The sequence below is a fragment of the Dermatophagoides pteronyssinus genome, unplaced genomic scaffold (genome assembly GCF_027571235.1).
Source record: "Dermatophagoides pteronyssinus isolate colony J.1.1.1.1 unplaced genomic scaffold, Derpt_VIB-CSIC_2022.12 sq0044, whole genome shotgun sequence".
In the NCBI taxonomy this organism is placed as follows: domain Eukaryota; kingdom Metazoa; phylum Arthropoda; class Arachnida; order Sarcoptiformes; family Pyroglyphidae; genus Dermatophagoides; species Dermatophagoides pteronyssinus.
The window spans coordinates 13,578-32,512 of NW_027461567.1; the positions used below are offsets into that span (position 1 = coordinate 13,578).

Here is an 18,935-nt window from a genome sequence, read left to right on the forward strand (position 1 = left end):
ATGAATTTTTTTTTCTTCACCTGAAATTTCAATGAATTGGCCTAATATTCATCATCGATGATGATGATGATGATGATGATGATGAAAAAATCATATTGTGCAGGTGATGATATCTTTCGTCGTCTCTTTCTCCCCCTATTCTTGCCTTTCAGTTTTTTCAATCAGATAGTTTCAATTTGTGGACTCCCCCTCTCCCTCACCCACTAATATTAATATGATTATACCCGAAAAACCAAACGAACCAACGGGTGTGGTTGCAATTTCATTTTCGGTATATATTTTTTTTCTGGATAAACCAAACTCTCTTATTCTAATCATTTTTTTTCACCAAAATGAAAAAAAAAACGGAATGAAAATCGTTTCAGTTCATTTCATTTTCATAGTGAAAATCGCTATGTTTTCCATCATCAATTTAATACGGCCGATCAATCGATCTATCGGTTATTTTTTTGTTTTTTGTTTCTTCACTACACTCTTTCGTTACCGATAGATAGATCTATTGTATTTTGGGCAAAAGTCAACGAACCAATTCAATTGAAGTCTGATACTTTTCAGCCAACCGACAGAAAGTTTTCAGGAATCCAAAAGAAGAAACAAAAAAAAATTTCACACCACATCTTTATTTTGTCATCATATTTGGGTGTTAACCAGTCAACCAACCAAAATGAATAATGAAAATTTATATCCGGATTCAAGAATAAAATGGCCAAAAAAACAAAACAAACAACCTAAGATCCTGAAAGTTTTGAAAATTAAATCCAGGAATTTCTGGAACAAAACAAACAAACAAAAATGTTTCACCTCAGATGATTTGACAAGATTGACAAGATTCTAGGTGCGATAGCCAACAAAAAAAAACAAAAAAATCTGTGTACACGCCCATCTTGGTAAACAACAACAACAACATATGCAATGATTTGACACAATCCGATCCAAAAAGACAACTATGACTAATGTTTGTTGTGGGTTATGGTGGAGAGAAAAGTTTCCGTAATTTTTCTTTTCCTACATTTTTTTTTCTTCTTTAATTTTTTTTAGCGGGTTACCGCCTTAGTTTTTTTTGCTTTATATCATCGCTGATTATCATCATCATCAGCAAGAATTCAGAATTCCTATTCTATATATCGATGATGATGATGATCGTTGCTGAATTGAATTCCATAAAATTCAGTCATTCACCATTCAGTCAGTCAGTCAGTCAGCCAGTCAGATTCGATTGATCAATCTTGATTGCAACGATATTGCAAATGGAAAATTTTTATCACAATTTTAAAATCTTCAGAATGAATTCCTAATCCAAATAAGCTATAAAAAGCATTGATACAAAATGAATTTATCAACAGAATTTATCATCCATTGAATGAAGCAACAAAAAGAAAGTGATTGAAAAACAAAAAAAAATGAATAACCAACAGCAAATCATCAATATTTTGAATAATCATCATTTTATTTCAATATTTATTCATTGTTGGCTATTGACTATTGTAAAAATTTTTGGTCAACCAACAAATGAATATTCAACATTATCATCCATATCAATGAATTTTGATAATCAAACAAATTTTGATCCATTAATAATTGTTACATTATCATCGGCAAATGATTCTAAATGGACAGAATTATGTCCATGTCGATTATGTCGTTATGATGATCTAGGTAATCGTGAAATTATATGCGATAACGGTGGTTATATTGATATACCATTTGATCGTATATCATCGAATGTTGATTCGATTGTAATTAGTGCACCAAATGATCGACCAAATAATTTAACATTAGGTCCATTGTTTTATCGTTTTCCTCGGTTAAAAAAATTACGTATTACAAAAAGTCGTATACCAGCAATTGGTTCATCAACATTTCGTTATCGTACAATATTACAAACATTGGATTTAAGTCAAAATTTAATTAAACATCTTATTGATTCAAATTTTCATGGATTAAGACAATTGGAAACATTGAATCTAAGCCATAATCTATTGTCGGGTAAGAATATTTTTTCATTTGATTGTAAAAACTTTTCAAATTCAAACAAAAAAAAAATTTTTTTATTCCAATAATCAAATAGAATTAGCATCCGGAACATTTCAACAATTATATCGATTAAAACATTTAAGTTTAGCAAATAATCGTTTGGATACAATAACAACAAGACTGTTTTATAATCTAACAAATTTAATAACATTGGATTTAAGTTCAAATCCAATTCATGAAATTCCACCAAAAAATATAATCGATTTACGTTCATTACAACAATTATCATTACGTAATTGTCAATTAAAACAAATTCATTCATTATTTTATCAAAATTTACCAAATCTTAAAATATTAGATTTGCGTAATAATTACCTGAAAATAATCAATACATTTGAATTCAGTTCATTACATCAATTAATTGATTTATATTTGGATTATAATCATCTAAATCAAATTGATTCATTAGCATTTGTTGGCCTAAATCTACGTCATTTATCATTATCAAATAATTATCTCATCGAATTACCTGAGCAAACATTTTCCAATTGTACAATCATTGAATTAGATTTATCTACAAATAATTTTACCACATTTGATTCGAAAATTTTTGAATCATTAAGTAATGATTTAAAAAAATTATCATTAAACAATATAACAACATTAAAAGAACCATCTATATCTGTTTCAAGATTATTATCACCATTACGTCAATTAGAATTTGTTGAATTATCATATTTACGTTTAGATTCTGGTAGTAGTAATAGTTTATCATCCGATCTATTTGGACAAAATCGTCAAACATTACGTCATGTTAATCTAAGTCATAATGCATTTGTTAATATTAGTGTTCGTTTATTAGATGAACTATATCAGATTGAAGTATTAGATTTATCATATAATTCATTATATGAACTTAGTTCAGAATTTTTATACATTTTAAATCAATATAAAAATTTATCATTAATATTTTTCGATCAAAATCCATGGTCATGTTATCGTTGTCATTTATTATATTTTCGTAATTGGATTACAACACCATATTCATCGATTCATTCAAAATATAATAATAATAATAATAATGATCGAATTGAAAATTTAAATACAATAAATAATGATAGTCAAGAATTTGATGAAAATTCTTTAACATCATTACCAACAATCGTTTTGAATCCATATCAAAAAGCATGTCAAATATATGATCGTTGTGCTATTTGTCGTTATCCACCTAATTTGGATGGTATTCGTGTTGATTTACTTGAAGATTGGAAATTGGTAAGTTGAAAATTTTTTTCAGTGATTTTCAATTTTTTAAAAATAATTTACCTTTATACAGGAATGGTGTACAGATCCAACTGTACAATTACGTGTTTCAACAACCGAACCAAATGTTGGACTTGTATTGGCATTATTAATTATCATAATATTGATAATTGTAATAATCGGTGTAATTGTTTATTATAGAAATCGTGGTGCCATCTATTTTACTAATGAAGAATTATTATATGGTCGTCAATCTGCTTATGATGATGGTACAACAACAACCGGTCCAATTGGTGGTATTATGCATCAATCAAATCATAAATCATCAGCATATAATATATCGAATGCAATAAGATATTTTGCAGATGCAACTGCATCACCACCAGATTCAATGTCGGTAGCATCGATTGATTCATTATATCATCATTCAAATGCTTCACATCCGCATCATTATCATCATCGTAATTCATTGCAACAGCAACAACAACGATCAACAACAACAACAATTGTTGATCATAAACCAATGAATGGACAATTATATGCACAAGTTAATCGTTCATCACTACGTCGTAATGAACTACGACCACAAGCAAGTTATGAAAGTACAACAAAAACAACAATACCAAGAATAAAAACTGGACAATTAAATCGTCTTCAATCATCGGATAAATCGGTTAGTGGTTCGATTGCAACATTACAACGTGAACATCGTTTATCAAGTGATAATCAAACACAAATGGATAATAAAAGTCATTCAACAGCATTGTTACGACAACAAAGATCACAACAATCAATAATCAGTAATCATTCAATGGAAGAACCATTGATTGAATCGGTACCAATTTCAACATTGAAACGTAGCAGTGGTAAAAAAGTAATCATGTTAAATAGTCAACCAACAATCGAACTTTCTGAACCACCTAAATTATCAAAACCACCACCACCACCACCAATGAATGGTAAGAAAACAATAAAATCAATACAATCGATACCATCAAAACAATCAACAACATCTAAATCATTATCATTATCATCAAATCAATCAAGTTTTGGTAATAAAGATAAAGGTGGTGGTAAAGATTCTATAAATGAATCAAAATCATCAAAAAGAAAAAAACGATCCACTATTGATACAAGTAAATCAACACCATTAACACCACCACCTCCACCACCTCCTACATCAACTTCTTCTTCCTCATCTTCGTCGTCGTCGTCCGCATCCTCATCCACATCATCATCATCATCATCATCTTTAAATTCATCATCAATATCAAAATCAATCGATCATCAAGATTCAGATGATGATCATCATGGTCATGATATAAATGATTCAGATGATGATGACGATAATTTACCACAAACATTATGTCCATATGAAGAAGTTGAACATAATTCAATTAATGATGATTCAAATGATAATGATGATTCAGATTCACGTGAACCATCACCATCTGGTTCTATTGATTTATCACCACCAACAGAATTGCCAGCAGCAGCAACAAAACATCATCAGAATAATAATCAACAAAAACAACAACAACAATCATCATCAGCAATTGAACCGAATGAACCAATAAATTGTTCATCATCATTAGAAGAAGAAGAATCACTTACAACAGCAGCATTAGCTGAAAATGGTACAGGGAATTGTTCACAACTTTCATCAGCCGGTAGTATTGGTGGACATAGTTCAACGGAATTTGGACCAAAATCTGATTGACACATTTTTTTTGTTTTTTGAATGAATAAATTTTCTTTTTCTCTTGTTTGCAAAATTTAAAAAATATTAAAATAACAATAATAATTTTCTTCCAAAACAAAAATGAATTGAGTAATTTTTTTTTAAAGAATTGAGTACAAAAAAGTATTAAGTTTTCGTTTTTGCTAGTTTTCTCCTTTTTTCCCGATCACAAGATGTCGTCATTGTTTCTTTTTTTAAGTTTATTAAAATTCATTTTTGGTAATGTTGTTGATTTGTGATAACGTTTTCGATATTCTTTAAAAATATTTTCCACAATCAAATAGATAAATGGTGATAATGTTATAATGGTAAATATGATCATTATACTGATCCAAAAACCAGCTATAGATTTGGATAAAAATAGTTTTTAAAAAAATCATTATTAACATAAAAATTAACATACTTCTTGTACCAATACGTTTTGGACATTGTCCCTGAAGAATTTCAATCATTTTGATTGCAATATAAGCATCCATATTTAGTTTTAGACTTTCCTTGGTGGTTTCTTTTTGCTGTTGAAAAATTTGACCATTAATAGCCAATATTGGTTTATGAAGGAAAAAGGATTTTGGTTGATCAATCAGATTGAATTGTATGTACATTTGTTGCCAACCATTTGGATCAATATAATTCAAAGTAATATTTGGTTGAATATTATTCTGATCAATGCTTGTAAATGAAGCATTTAATAAACATTTAAAATTATCAAATTTACAATGACTTGAATAAATATAATCAAAATGTAAACAAAATTCAGATATATTTTGATAATCTGACCAATTCAGAAGGAATTTTCCTTTATTTTTATCAATAAATAATACATATTCTAATAGATTTGATGGATCAACCGACATAACATCAATAAGATCATCAGTTTTATGTATAATCCAATGATTCAATGGTAATGAATGACCACAATATTTAATTGTTGATGGTGTAAATTGTAAACAATCAAATAAAATATTTTCCGTCATCTTTGTTGTCGTTGATGATGATGACAACGAATCAATCATCAACATTGTTGTTGTTGTTGTTGTTGTTTGATTAATTAAAAAAACAAAAATAATTAACGATGATGATGATATAATGAACATTATCATTAGTCATTTGTTTATTCCCAAGGGAAAAAAGATAGAAGAAGAAGAAAAAGAAAAAGTATTGAAAACATTCAATAATTCATTGAATGAATGAATGAAAAACAAACAAACGTACGTTATGAGAATGTTTATTGTTCGATAAAGGATTCGTTTGCATTAACATCGCACACACTAAAATACACCTGTAATTCAATCAAACACAAATCGATCTATCGATCGATTGATTTGTTATGATATAATAATCATCATCTTTATCGATATTCAAAACAATATTGATCCTGACTAATGATGAGAAGGAAAAAAAACAATTTTCATTGAAAAAAAAAATCAAATCAAATCAACATCATTATCACCTATCTCGAATGATGATTATGGTTAATGTTTTTGTTTTTTCACAATCAAAAGAATTTTGTTTAACAGAAAAAAAAGAAGAAATTCCATAGAAAATATCATTAAAAATCTACATAATGCATACACACAATATAGTCATGGTAATGTTTGTTTGATTACCTTTTTTTTTGTTATTTTTTGTTATTAATATTTGGCTGTTTCCACTGAAAAAAAATGTTTGTATTTGTAACACCCACATTAAAGATATTATCGTTTTTCCATTTTCATCAATGATGATCATTTGTAAAAAAAAATCTATTAAATATTCTGAATGATCCGGTTTTTTGTTTCTTCTTTTTAATCAATGAATGTAACTTGAGAATGATCGAAGTTTAATCAACTTGTTTTTGTTTAGTTTTTTATGGCCGATACGTATTTGTAAAACTACAAATTACCTAAACATCAACAACAGCCAACAAATGAAGGAAAATTTTTTTTGATTCATTATGTAATGTTTTCTTGGGAAACATAATCAAAATCATAATGTTGTTGTTGTTGTTGTAGTTGTTGATGCAATACAACAGCAAGCACATAAAATTAGATAACAAAATTGCAACATCCGTATTGATTTAGGAATGACAGGAACAGATTTTAATTAATTTTAGTTTTTCACTCTTATTGATTACTCATTACGTTACCAAAACCAAATTTCCGATTTGCATATATATTTTTCAAGCTAATCAGAATCCAAATCCAAAAATCTTTATTACTTTTGGGTACTTTTCAATTTAGAATTCATCTCGGGGCATCGATTTTTTTTTCTACATCATCGATTTTTTTTCTTCGCTGAAAACTTCAAAATTCTCACTTTTATGTCCATCTCACTATATTTCTAGCGCCTAACATTTATGGTTCATAACTTTAGAAATCGAGAGAAAAAAAACTATGTAATGTGATCATTGAAGCAAAGTTTATTATTGATCAACGATAAAAAATGAAACTAAAACTAAAACTTATTGTAAAATAATACAAACAAACAAACAAACAATTTCAATTCCAAAAAAAAAAAAAAAAATATAAAGAACAAAAAATTATTGAATAAGTGAATCGATGAAACGAAACGAAAAGAAAAACAAATATTTTTTCATTTCATTTCGTTTTGCTTCGCTGTTAGACTTTGAACAAACAAAAAAAATTGAACAAAATTCGGATGCTGCAAAAAAATCACTTTTGAGATAGCTCGGTTATCGAAAAAGAATGAAAGAAAGCTAGAGAGCGAGAGAGGGAGAGAGTGAAATGTTGTTGAAAATATTAACAAAAACTTATTGATGATAAACTTAAACTAATACAAATTCAATTCCAGAAACAAAACAAAACAACAGAACAAAACAAAAAAACCAAACCCAGCCAAAGATGTATTGGATAAACTTCAAAAACATTCAATAGAAAACATATTGAGGTTTTTTTTTATTGTGGATGTTCGTCTTCTTCGGGATGTTTTTGAAAACAAAACAAAACAAAAGACACGCCTTATGGGCTGTTACTATTTGATGCTATTCATTCATATAAAGCATTTTTTCATTCATCATTTTTTTTTTTTTTTTTTTTGATGATCTTTTTTTCTGCTGAATAGACCAATCAGACGATTTTGTTGTTTTTTTCATTGTACAGACTATACAAGTCAAACAAACTCCTCCTATTTATTCAGTGTTTTTTTTATGCTATATCATTCAATAATAATAATAATAATGGGGTGAAGAAAAACCAAAAAATTTTCTTCTGCTTCTGATTCAGCAAAAAAAAAAAAAAAGGAAAACAAAAATTTTTGGCTTTGTTCTTCGCTTGTTTTGTTCGTTTGTTTCATTTGTTTCTGAAATTGTTTCATTCAACATTTCAACAGAAATCATCATTTAAAATCAACATTGTGTTTTGGTTGGTGTTTTGAATCCATGAAAATATGATTCAAAAAAAATCATTGATTGAATAACCAAAGAAAACAAAAAACAAAACAAAAAAATATCAAAATTAATGATTCAGAATAATTTTCAAAATAAACATCATCATCATCATCATCCGCATCAAAATCGTTGTTTGAAAAATAAAAAAATCAACAACAACAATAATAGTGTTTTGAAAAATTTTAGCCAAAAACAACAAAATAATAATAATAGCCAAGTGGATCGAAATAGCGGCCACATTGGCATCCGTCATGACAGTGATGGTGATGACGATAAAATATTTTCGAAAAAATTTCAAAAATTTTTCAATCATCATCATCATCATCAACATCGACATCATCAACATCGACATTCAACAAATTATGAAAATAAAAAATTATTGTTAAATAATTTTGATAAAAATTCCAAAACAACAACAACAACAATGACATTGACTAATCATCATGAATCAAATTCATTGATGGAAATCAATGGATCATCGCAAACAAATTCTTATCATCCATCGCAACATTATTTACATCATTTAACGTCGTTGAATCAACAACAACAAAATTCACCAACAAATTTTAACAACAACAATAATCAAATTGGACCAATTAGTGGTGATACTGCTAATGTTGTCAATCAATTGATTGCAAATAATTTAAGTAATCAACAACAACAACAACAACATTATACAACACCTACATCTAATATTTATTATCAAAATGGTAATGATCTTTTAAATAATATTATCGCCAATCCTATGTCATCATCATCATCATCTCAACATCATAATAATGTTCCTTATAGTTCATTACAACATCAGCAACAACAACAACAACAGCAATTGCAATCACAAATAACATTATCATCATCATCATCATTGATAGTAGAAGAAGAAGAAGAAGAAGATGATGATGATATGTTAGAACATCATCATCATCATCATCGTAATCGTAATACAGAATTGTTATCAAATCATCATCATCATCAACAACAACAACAACAACAACCACAACAGCAAATATCATCATCATCATCATCATCATTTTATGAGCAGCAATCATCCAAATATTTAATAACAAATCATATTCATAATTTAATTAATAATAATAATAGTTCATTAATGGCTATATCCGGTGAATCATTAACATCGATTCATTCACAAAATTTTAATTTTAATCAATTAAATCAACAACAACAACAACAACAACAACAACAACAATCAACAATAATGATGACACCAATAACACCACCACCATCGGTATTAAATACCGATATTGTTAATATTGTTGGTAATAATAATGGTCAGTTATTATCATCTTTATCTCCATCATCAACTACAAAATCGCCAGCCACAGCAACAACAACAACAACAACAACATTATCGACCACATCAACAACAACAACATTGACCAATAACAACAGCAACAACAACAAATCAATGATAATGATGATGAAAAATTCATATTCACCTACAAATGATATAACAACATTATCACCAAATAATGATAATACAACATTTATGAATGGTACAATGACAAATTCATTAATAATGAACGATTCATCATCATCATCATCATTTGATAAGGTTTGTTTAAATGAAAAAAAAACAATTGATACATTCTGTGTGTGTGTGATGTGATGTTTTGTCAATTTTTTTTGGTTTTGTTTTGTTTTTGGCTAGTTTTTTTCTGGTTCCACATTAACACAAGAATCAAATCAATAAAGAAATAAATGAATGAAATGAAAGCTTTAGGGCAGAATCTTTCTCTCTTTATTGTCTTTATGCTACTGTTTTATTCACAAAAAATAATTGAATTTGTTACAATCGAATAGAGAAAGAAAAAATTCTACTTTCGTTTGTTTCGTTGTCTGTTGTTGTTGTTGTTGTCATTTGTAGATTTTTTTTCCAGATGAAAACAACAACAACAACAACAAAATGTGTGAAAAAAAGTGTGAAAAATAAAATATCCGTTTCTATTTAGGATATTGTATGGTTGGATGTATGAATGAATAAATGAATGGTTAGCCTAGCAAGCTAAAGATATCACCCACGTACCAAAAGAAAATATATTCATCATTTGATTTCCTCTAGAGATTTTCGTTTTTTTTTCGTTGTTGTTGATGTTGTTGTTCCAAAAGAATATTCCATACGGGACATTTAATTTATCGATCATGATGATCGTAGTTTGTGTGCGATCTTTTTGGATAAACTTGCTGTTTCTGTTTCTTTTGAAATCCTTTTTTTCCACCAGAAAAAAATCCAATTATTTAAAAAAAAGATGAGAAATTTTTTTGAAAATTATTTTTCTGGAAAATTTCCCGGAAAAAAATTATTAATAATAACACTGTTGGTGGTATGAACAAAAAAAAAAATTTTTTTTGTTTCCACTGATAATATTGTCATCACCAATCATGAAAAATTTGTGAAAAAAAATTCAGGAAAAGCATGATGGTAAACTGCCTGACTGACACAGTATGGTCAAGTTTAGTTTAGTTTTTTCAATTCAATTCATCATTCGGTTTCTTTTTTTGATTGTTCATTTGATGATGATGATCGTCATCAAATGATTTTTTTGAATGAATGGAAAATCATTTGCCCTGAAAATTATTATTTTTCATTTTGATTTTTTTTCAACAAAATCCTAGTGGTGGCAATAGTGGAACACAATTGGTATGGTGTTGTTTCCAACATTGTCATTGCCATTGTTGTTTGGTCTCTCATTCAAGTGGTTTGAGGGTTTTTGTTGTTGTTGTCGCTTCGTTCTTGCATGAAAGTCAATTGATCAGAAAAGAAAAAAAAAGAACTGTTACAATAAAACAGCCAAAATCACTGCGAACAACAACAAAAAGTCTGAACGGAACAAGAAAATAACCAAAAAAATGACAACAACAATAATCGACCAACTAACCAACCGACCAACTTGAATGGATCGTTTTTTGTTGTTTAAAATATGATTTTTTTCCCTTCTCTCTTTCGGATGATCGAAGGTGATGAACAAATCAATGAAAATCATTCATTCATTGATGATGATGATGGAAAATTTGATTTTGTTTTTTCGGTTATACAAACGCGTGTAAAGAAACACGCGTTTCGTTTTTTTTCTTCAAAATTCTGGTTTCAATTTCAAGTATTTTTTTTTTGTTTCAGTAAGTTTATTGAATTTAAATTTTTAAAAAATTTGAATTCAAATTCAATTCTCAAGATGAAGAAAATTAAATTTTCTCAGGAAGAAAAAAAAAATGATGACAACCGGCGGCGCCAAATATATTTTGCTTTTGCAGAAAAAATCTCTCGGATCTCTATTTTCGTACATCGATATTAGTCATTGATTCATTCAACAGTTTCTCTTTCTCTCTCTCTCTCTCTCTCTCTCTCTCTCTCTCTCTCTCTCTCTCTTGTCTATTTTTTTCCAGTTATTGTTTTGTTTCTATGAATAGCGAAGGTTTCAAGTGAAAAGAACAAAACAAAAAAATTGTTCTCACTTAACAAACAAAAAAAATACATTTTGTACACCGGGCCCAAGCAATAATATTCATATTGAAAAGTCAAAAAAGGAAAGATTGAGTGCAATTGAACAAAAAAAAAAAGAAAAAATGTGACAATTTGAACAACAACAACAAATTGACTTCTAAAGGCACTCGATTTTGGATCAACAACAACAACAACAATGAAACTACGACCAACCACAAAACATCAACAGATAGATTTTTTTTGGTTGGATTTTCTTTTCTTTTCTGTTCTAGTGTTGTCAATTGTTATTCATTCATTCATTCATTCATTCATTCATTCATTCAACTTCCCACCTTTTGTAATCTGTTTTTTTTTTTGCTTTGTTGAATTGAATTTGATGCAACAACAACATGTACCGATTATAATGTGAACAATATGTTGAGTCAATTGATTGAGTGAGTGAGTGAAACGAAAAAAAAATGAACCATAAAAATCACACCGAATGAATATCCGAAATGAAAAAAACACATCATCATTGTGGTGATCAACCGTGACCAAAAAACTGAAGGAAAAAAGAATAATACTGTTCCAGTATGGTTGTTTTATCTACCCAACAACCGATATCCAAAAGCCAAATCAAACAATAAATTTAACAAAAAAAATGGGCATTTCTTTTTTTGGATTGTGATACTTGTTGGTTGACTACAAAAAATAAGAATATCTATCAAAAAAATGAAATATCACCACCACTGAAAAACGATTTCAATGAAAAACAAAAATGGTAAAAAGAAAAATTGTCAACCAAAAGATAAAGGCTTCTTGACATTTTTGTTGTTGTTGTTGTAAATGGATAGGATAATAAATATTTAAACTGAAAAACGAACGAAATAGAAATAGAAAAAATCAATAAACATTGAATGAATGAAATGGAGACTTTTTTACTGCTAGAGTTGTTGTTGTTGTTTTCTCGGGATATTTATGACTTTGTGACAACAACAACAACTTTTTTTTTGTTTTGTTTTGTTTTCAAAAATTTTTTCAAAATTTTTCAATATATCGCTCTCTCTCAATCATCACCGGTTATTGTAAAAAATTGTTGTTGTTTCATTTGCCTTTTGGTTTGTCTCCTGTATTGATTTGGGGTTTGTTCCTTGTTCATTTTTTGGGCAGAAGAAGTAAACCAAACGATCCGAAAAATTGTTTATGACTTTATTTATTGTTTTTTGTTTTTTGTCTTGCTTTTGTTGCTGACATTTTCTTCAATGAATTCAGGCTAGACATTTTCTGTTTCTGTTTTTTTTTTCGTTAAGATCTGTTGTTCGAATAAAAGAAATGAAAATCGATTGGCAAATTTTTGTTTTTTTTCTCAAACAAAAAACGTCCATCAACGAGAAATTTTTACTGAAAACACGTTCCAGAAACGTGTTGACACGTATTTCGTAGAAATTTTCCTATTTTTTTTATTGGATGACAATCAAGTAAACAAAAAAAAAACAAAAAAAAAAAAAATAGACTGACCGGAGAGGAAAAACAGAAAGAAATGCGTGGGCGAGAGAATTGAACGAGGAAAAAAACTGATACAAATTAATAGTAACAAAAGAACAGAATGTCAACAGAATCGATGGTGATAATAATGAGGAAAACGAAAATGAAATGACCATTGGTCAATTCAATTGATGATGTTAAGATGTATTCTTTTTTCCACTTTTTTTTCATTTTATTCAGTAATCCCAATTGACCTAAAGATGAATTAATTTTATTTCTATTTTTCCTTTTTTCAATTATCGATTGTATCGATTGTTATTTTTATTTTTTGTTCAATAGATATGTTTTGGTTGTCAACAAACACTTTCAACATCACCAATCATTGCCTCTGTTTCCGGTTATCATAATTGGCATATAAATTGTCTTTGGTATGTTTTTTTTCAAATGTTATCTTTCATTTGCCACTATTTCGATCCAATATTGTTTGAAATTATCTCAATTTATATGATTTTGTTTTCTATTCTTCTGTTTTTCTATTGTTTTTTGTTTGATTTTTATCATCAAGCTGTACAAAATGTGGACGACAATTAAGTCAATCACGTTCATGTTATATACGTAATGGTCGTATTTATTGTAAAGATGATAATTGTAAATTAATAATAAAATGTTCAAAATGTGATCGTATTATATCATCAAATGATTGGGTACGTCGTGCCGGTTTACTTGTTTATCATTTAGCTTGTTTTGCATGTGATCTTTGTCAACGACAATTATCAACTGGTGAAAAATTTACATTAGAAAAACAACAACAACAACAACAACAGCCATCATCATTATTATCACCACCAAATTCAATAAATTCAAATTCATCACAAACAACTTTGATTAATAATCAACAACAACAACAACAACAACAACTTAGTTATCGTTTAGTTTGTAAATTACATTTTGGTATTAAAGAAGGTAAGGAGGGTTTTTTCTTTTATTTTAAAATTATAAAATTTTTTTTTTTGAAAAATTTTGTCCAAAAAATTCAGATGAATCGTTGAATAAACCAATGCGAATGGATGATGATCATCATCATCATCGACAACGACAACAACAATTTGATAATCATAATCATAATCATCATCATCAACGTCGACATCATCAGAATCGTGGTTCATTATCATCATTATCATCGACGATTACGATTGAAACACAGCCACAATCAATTCATTCTTTATCCCAACAACCGTCATCAATAATCAATAAATCACCGTCGATTAATGATAATAATGATCCAAATCCGATCGAATCAATGAAAATACAAAAAACTACCACCACCACCATCACTGCTAACACATCAAATAATAATTTAGGTGTAAATAGTCATCATCATCTTCATAATCAAAATAGACATCTACAACAGCAACAACAAACATCATTAACAATAATAACAACTAATGATAATATTGTTCCTTCTTCAACAAATCAATCAACACCAACATCAACCACAACAACAACAACAACATTAAATAATATACGTAGTCATTCTAGTCTATCATCATCATCAAGTTCAACAAATAATTTAAATCATTCGAATAATTCAAATAATTCAAATAATTCAAAAACAAAACGTGTACGAACAACATTTACTGAAGATCAATTATCAGTATTACAGGCAAATTTTCAACAAGATTCAAATCCAGATGGACAAGATTTAGAACGTATTGCAACATTAACTGGATTATCTAAACGTGTTACACAGGTTTGGTTTCAAAATTCACGTGCAAGACAGAAAAAATTTATGAATAAATCAACAGTATCACATCATTCACCTCATTCACATTCACATCCTTCTCATCCATCACTATCACATTCATCTCAAACAAATCATCATCATCATCCGCATCATTCACATCTTCCGCATCAACAACATCCGGTGATTCAACAACAACATCAACAACAACAATCAAATGGTAATGGTTTATGGTCACCAGGTACAACAACAACAACATCATCATCATCATCATCAACAAATAGTCAAAATAGTCAAAATGGTTTAATATCAACAATAACAAATGATAATACATTAATTACAACAGTTGATTGTATTAATAAAGTTACATTATGGAATAAATCGGCTATATCAACATCAACAATATCATCACCAACATTATCAATGATAACAAATGGAAATTTAATTACAGCTAGTCATGTAACAACAACACCACCACCACCACCAATAACAACAATAACAACAAATCTATGTCATTCAGAATCATTATCCGAACATTTATCATCATCAACATCATCAGTATCATCATCATCATCATCATCATCAACAACAACAACGTCACCATCATCACCATCAATAACGATAACACCAAAAAATGGATCAAATAATCATAATTGAAAAAAAAAATTCATTTTACCTGTATAAGTGAGATGTTTTAATCCCGAAAAATTACAGAATTTTTATGTCTACTTACACCCCCCATCACCTACATCAACACACACACACACACACACACATATGCGCAATAGTAGCCAGAATTATTAATCAGAATTATTAAAATAGGCAAACTATTTACACCCATCAAGCCACATACACAACTAACAAACATACAAAAACGCCCCTCATTGTTTCACATGAAAAAAAAGCCAAATCAAATAATAAAAAAAATTTTGAAAATAAAAAAAACTTTTCATTGATGATTAAGTTATTTAAATGAAATAATTTTGATTTCCAAAAAAACAAAAAAGCAAAAACAAAAAAATGACATTCAAATTTCCATTTGTTATGGATTTCACCAGCAAGGTGATCCATAACAAAATACTGAATGAATGAATGAATGAACAAAGGGACAAAAGGAAAAATTATTTGAATTTTTTTATTGATCCGATTACAAGTTGTCGAGTAATATGGCGAGAAAAACATGTACTCAATTGTAAAAAGAGAAAGAGAGAGAGAGAGAGAGAGAGAGGATTATATTAATGATAACAAATAAAATAAAAAAAACATCCCTTCGGGACATATGTATTACATGATTTTTTTTTCTTTGTGTTCTGTGTGTTTAGTATTCTATGTTTGTTTGTTTCTCATTGAAATGAATGAACTAAAACTGTTGTTTTGTTTGTTTCTGAGGGGTGTTTTTATTTGTATCTCGCCAAAACGAAAAACGTAAATCCAAATGACAAACAAAAGGCGTTACATTTTGATAAAATTTGATTAACATCATCATCATTGAAATCAGCATCAGCAACCATTCATTCAATCACAACGGTATTGAATTGAATTGATTAACATTTTTGCTTTGTTCTGGATTTAAAGATTTTCTTTTTTTTTGTTTTTTGCGAAACATATTTATCCAGAAGAAAAAAAGGGATGGAAATATGTAAATATATTTAAGTAAGTATTACATGGTTCTGGGTTAACAAAAAAAAAATGAATTGATGATTGGTGATAATTGAATTATGTTTTTGAACGAAAAACGAAAAACGAAAAAAACACGAAATTCTCTTAACAAGTGTAAAGTATGTTTTTCATGTTTTCATGCAAAAATCTATTGGGGCGAAAAAACTTTGGATTTTTTGTATTTTTTCTTGTTTCAAAATAGCCAATGGTGTAATGAGAACATATAAGATTTACATAAGAGATTATATCAAATTAAGCCAGTTAGCAGTACCCAAATTCAACTAAACTTGAAAGAAAAGAATGGAGAAAAAAACTTGTTGTTGTTGTCCAAATTATCATTTTTATAAAGTTTTTTTTTTCTCGCTCTTTCCAAAAAATCTTTCAATTCATAGAATAGAATTCAAGCAACAAAAAAAAAGGATTCAAGGAATATTTCAAATGCAAAAAAGCCAGAATTTCGGGTAAAAAAATCACAGTTGCCTGCCAAAAAAAATGAGAAAATTTCATTATCAACAACAACAACAACAACAACATTGGAGTTTTTTTCCAGAAAAACAACCAAACCAAACCAAACAAATATACAAATAGAATGCGAAAAAAAAGAGAAAATTCAATGAACATGAAAAACATAATTTAATAATATTTGCCGCCAGGATTGAATTATCATCATCATCATCAGAATCATCAACAGAATTCTGTTGTGTGTGTGTATGTGTGTGTGTATACAAAAATGAATTGAATCAAATGAATGATATTTTGATGTTTTCGATTAGTAGTTGTTTGGTTTGGATCAAAAGTAGAATTTTTTTTTTGGATCAGAATTCAGGATTCTTGTTCGATGGTTTTCTTCACTTCTTTTCTCTGGGTTTCTTTGGGGAATTTTTTTCTTTCTTCCTTGAATTTCTTCTTTCTTTTTCATTGAAAGGGTTTTTTATCATTTTTTTCGCTTGGTTTAAGAAATTTTTCGAAAAAAAAACTTGAATTTTTTCACTTATTCGCCAACCACACATTTTTGAATGAAAAAAAAATTCTATGCATGTGCTTTTTGAACAACAACAACAACAACAACGATACACACACACACACGATGTATGTTTGTTCATTTAAAATGTAAATTTCGTTTTTTTTTTAGTTTTTCAGTTTTTCAGTATTTTTTCATTTCTGGTTTTGTCAAATGTCGATGACGATTGAGGTTTTCCGCCTGATATGATTCAATTAAAAATTCATTGCACGAATTTTTTTTTGGTGGTTTTACCAAACAACAAACAAACAAACAGAAAAAAAAGAAAAAAGAAAAGGTAAATTCAATGATGATGATCATCGAATGATGATGAAAAAAAAATGAATTTTTGAAAGAAAAAATTTTCCCGAAAATAAATAGTGTAGAAGGAAACTCGGTTTCCGAAGAAAATTTCCCGACATTAAACAATGAATAACGAAATGGCGATGCAAAATAAAAAAAAACTGCTGAATAAAAACATACCGGATATTTTTTTACACAAAGATAAATTAATTATACAATTTTTTTTCCTTTTCTTTTTTGGTTTTCGGTTTTTTATTGCATGCATCAATGAATTTTTCTCTCTGTGTGTGTGTATGTATGTTTGAAATTCTATGGTCGATTCGGGCGATATTTCTTTTTTTCATTCATTTGATTCAAATTGGATTGGAGAATATGATTTTTTTTCTGTTTGTAGTTCTGATTCTGATTCTGGACAGACTAATAAGGAAATTCTTCTGAACTATATGCTAGAAAGAAATGGTTTTTTTTCTCTGGTTCTTTTTCTTTTCTGGTTTGATTTGTTCATAGATCCATAATGAAAATATAATATTATTAAGAAACAAAACCCAAAAAAATATTTGGATCAAATATGTTATAGAATTATGGTTATAAACTAGAATTTTTATCCAAAAATAAATAAATATAACACTCTGGATACACTTCTGGATCAATAAAGAGATGTTTTTCTGGTTTGCTTTTGGTAAAGCGAGAAAAAAAATGCATGCGTGCGTTTTTCTGGTTAAAATGGGGAGAAAAAAAAATATCCGAATAAAAAAAAAGATTTAGTCAAGTGTAAAATATCCGCCATTTGGTGTACTATTCATTCATTCATTTTTATTCACTCTATTCAATCGAACCAAAACAAAACAAAACAACTAAATCAACATGGAAAAAAATAGATAGGCAAACAACATAGACAATTCATTTTTTGTTGTTGTGAATACGTGAATTGACTGATAAAACATA

At 28.4% G+C, this 18,935-nt stretch overlaps 3 protein-coding genes across 4 annotated transcripts; 2 read left to right on the forward strand and 1 right to left on the reverse strand.

Moving 5' to 3' along the window:
- The first annotated feature begins 15 nt into the window (after positions 1-15).
- On the forward strand, positions 16-5,060 carry LOC113790195 (uncharacterized). Its single transcript, XM_075823987.1, has 4 exons — positions 16-271; positions 366-1,986; positions 2,069-3,249; positions 3,311-5,060. Exons 2-4 carry the CDS (start codon positions 1,401-1,403, stop codon positions 4,955-4,957), a joined length of 3,414 nt encoding a protein of 1,137 aa, XP_075680102.1. The 5' UTR covers positions 16-271; positions 366-1,400; the 3' UTR covers positions 4,958-5,060.
- Positions 5,042-6,455, reverse strand: LOC113790236 (uncharacterized). 2 transcript variants are annotated; one of them, XM_075823990.1, is made up of 3 exons: positions 6,191-6,455; positions 5,382-5,952; positions 5,042-5,320 (listed from the first exon to the last, which is right to left on the reverse strand). In XM_075823990.1, the coding sequence occupies exons 1-3, from the start codon at positions 6,236-6,238 to the stop codon at positions 5,145-5,147; spliced, it is 795 nt and encodes a 264-aa protein (XP_075680105.1). In that variant the 5' UTR covers positions 6,239-6,455; the 3' UTR covers positions 5,042-5,144. The 2 variants fall into 2 exon arrangements, with proteins under 2 accessions (XP_075680105.1, XP_075680104.1); XM_075823989.1 differs by having other exon boundaries at positions 5,382-6,455.
- Positions 6,456-8,341: 1,886 nt separating this feature from the next.
- Positions 8,342-15,962, forward strand: LOC113790235 (uncharacterized). The gene is made up of 4 exons (XM_075823991.1): positions 8,342-9,936; positions 13,627-13,715; positions 13,853-14,250; positions 14,325-15,962. Exons 1-4 carry the CDS (start codon positions 8,434-8,436, stop codon positions 15,683-15,685), a joined length of 3,351 nt encoding a protein of 1,116 aa, XP_075680106.1. The 5' UTR covers positions 8,342-8,433; the 3' UTR covers positions 15,686-15,962.
- The last annotated feature ends 2,973 nt before the right edge of the window (positions 15,963-18,935 follow it).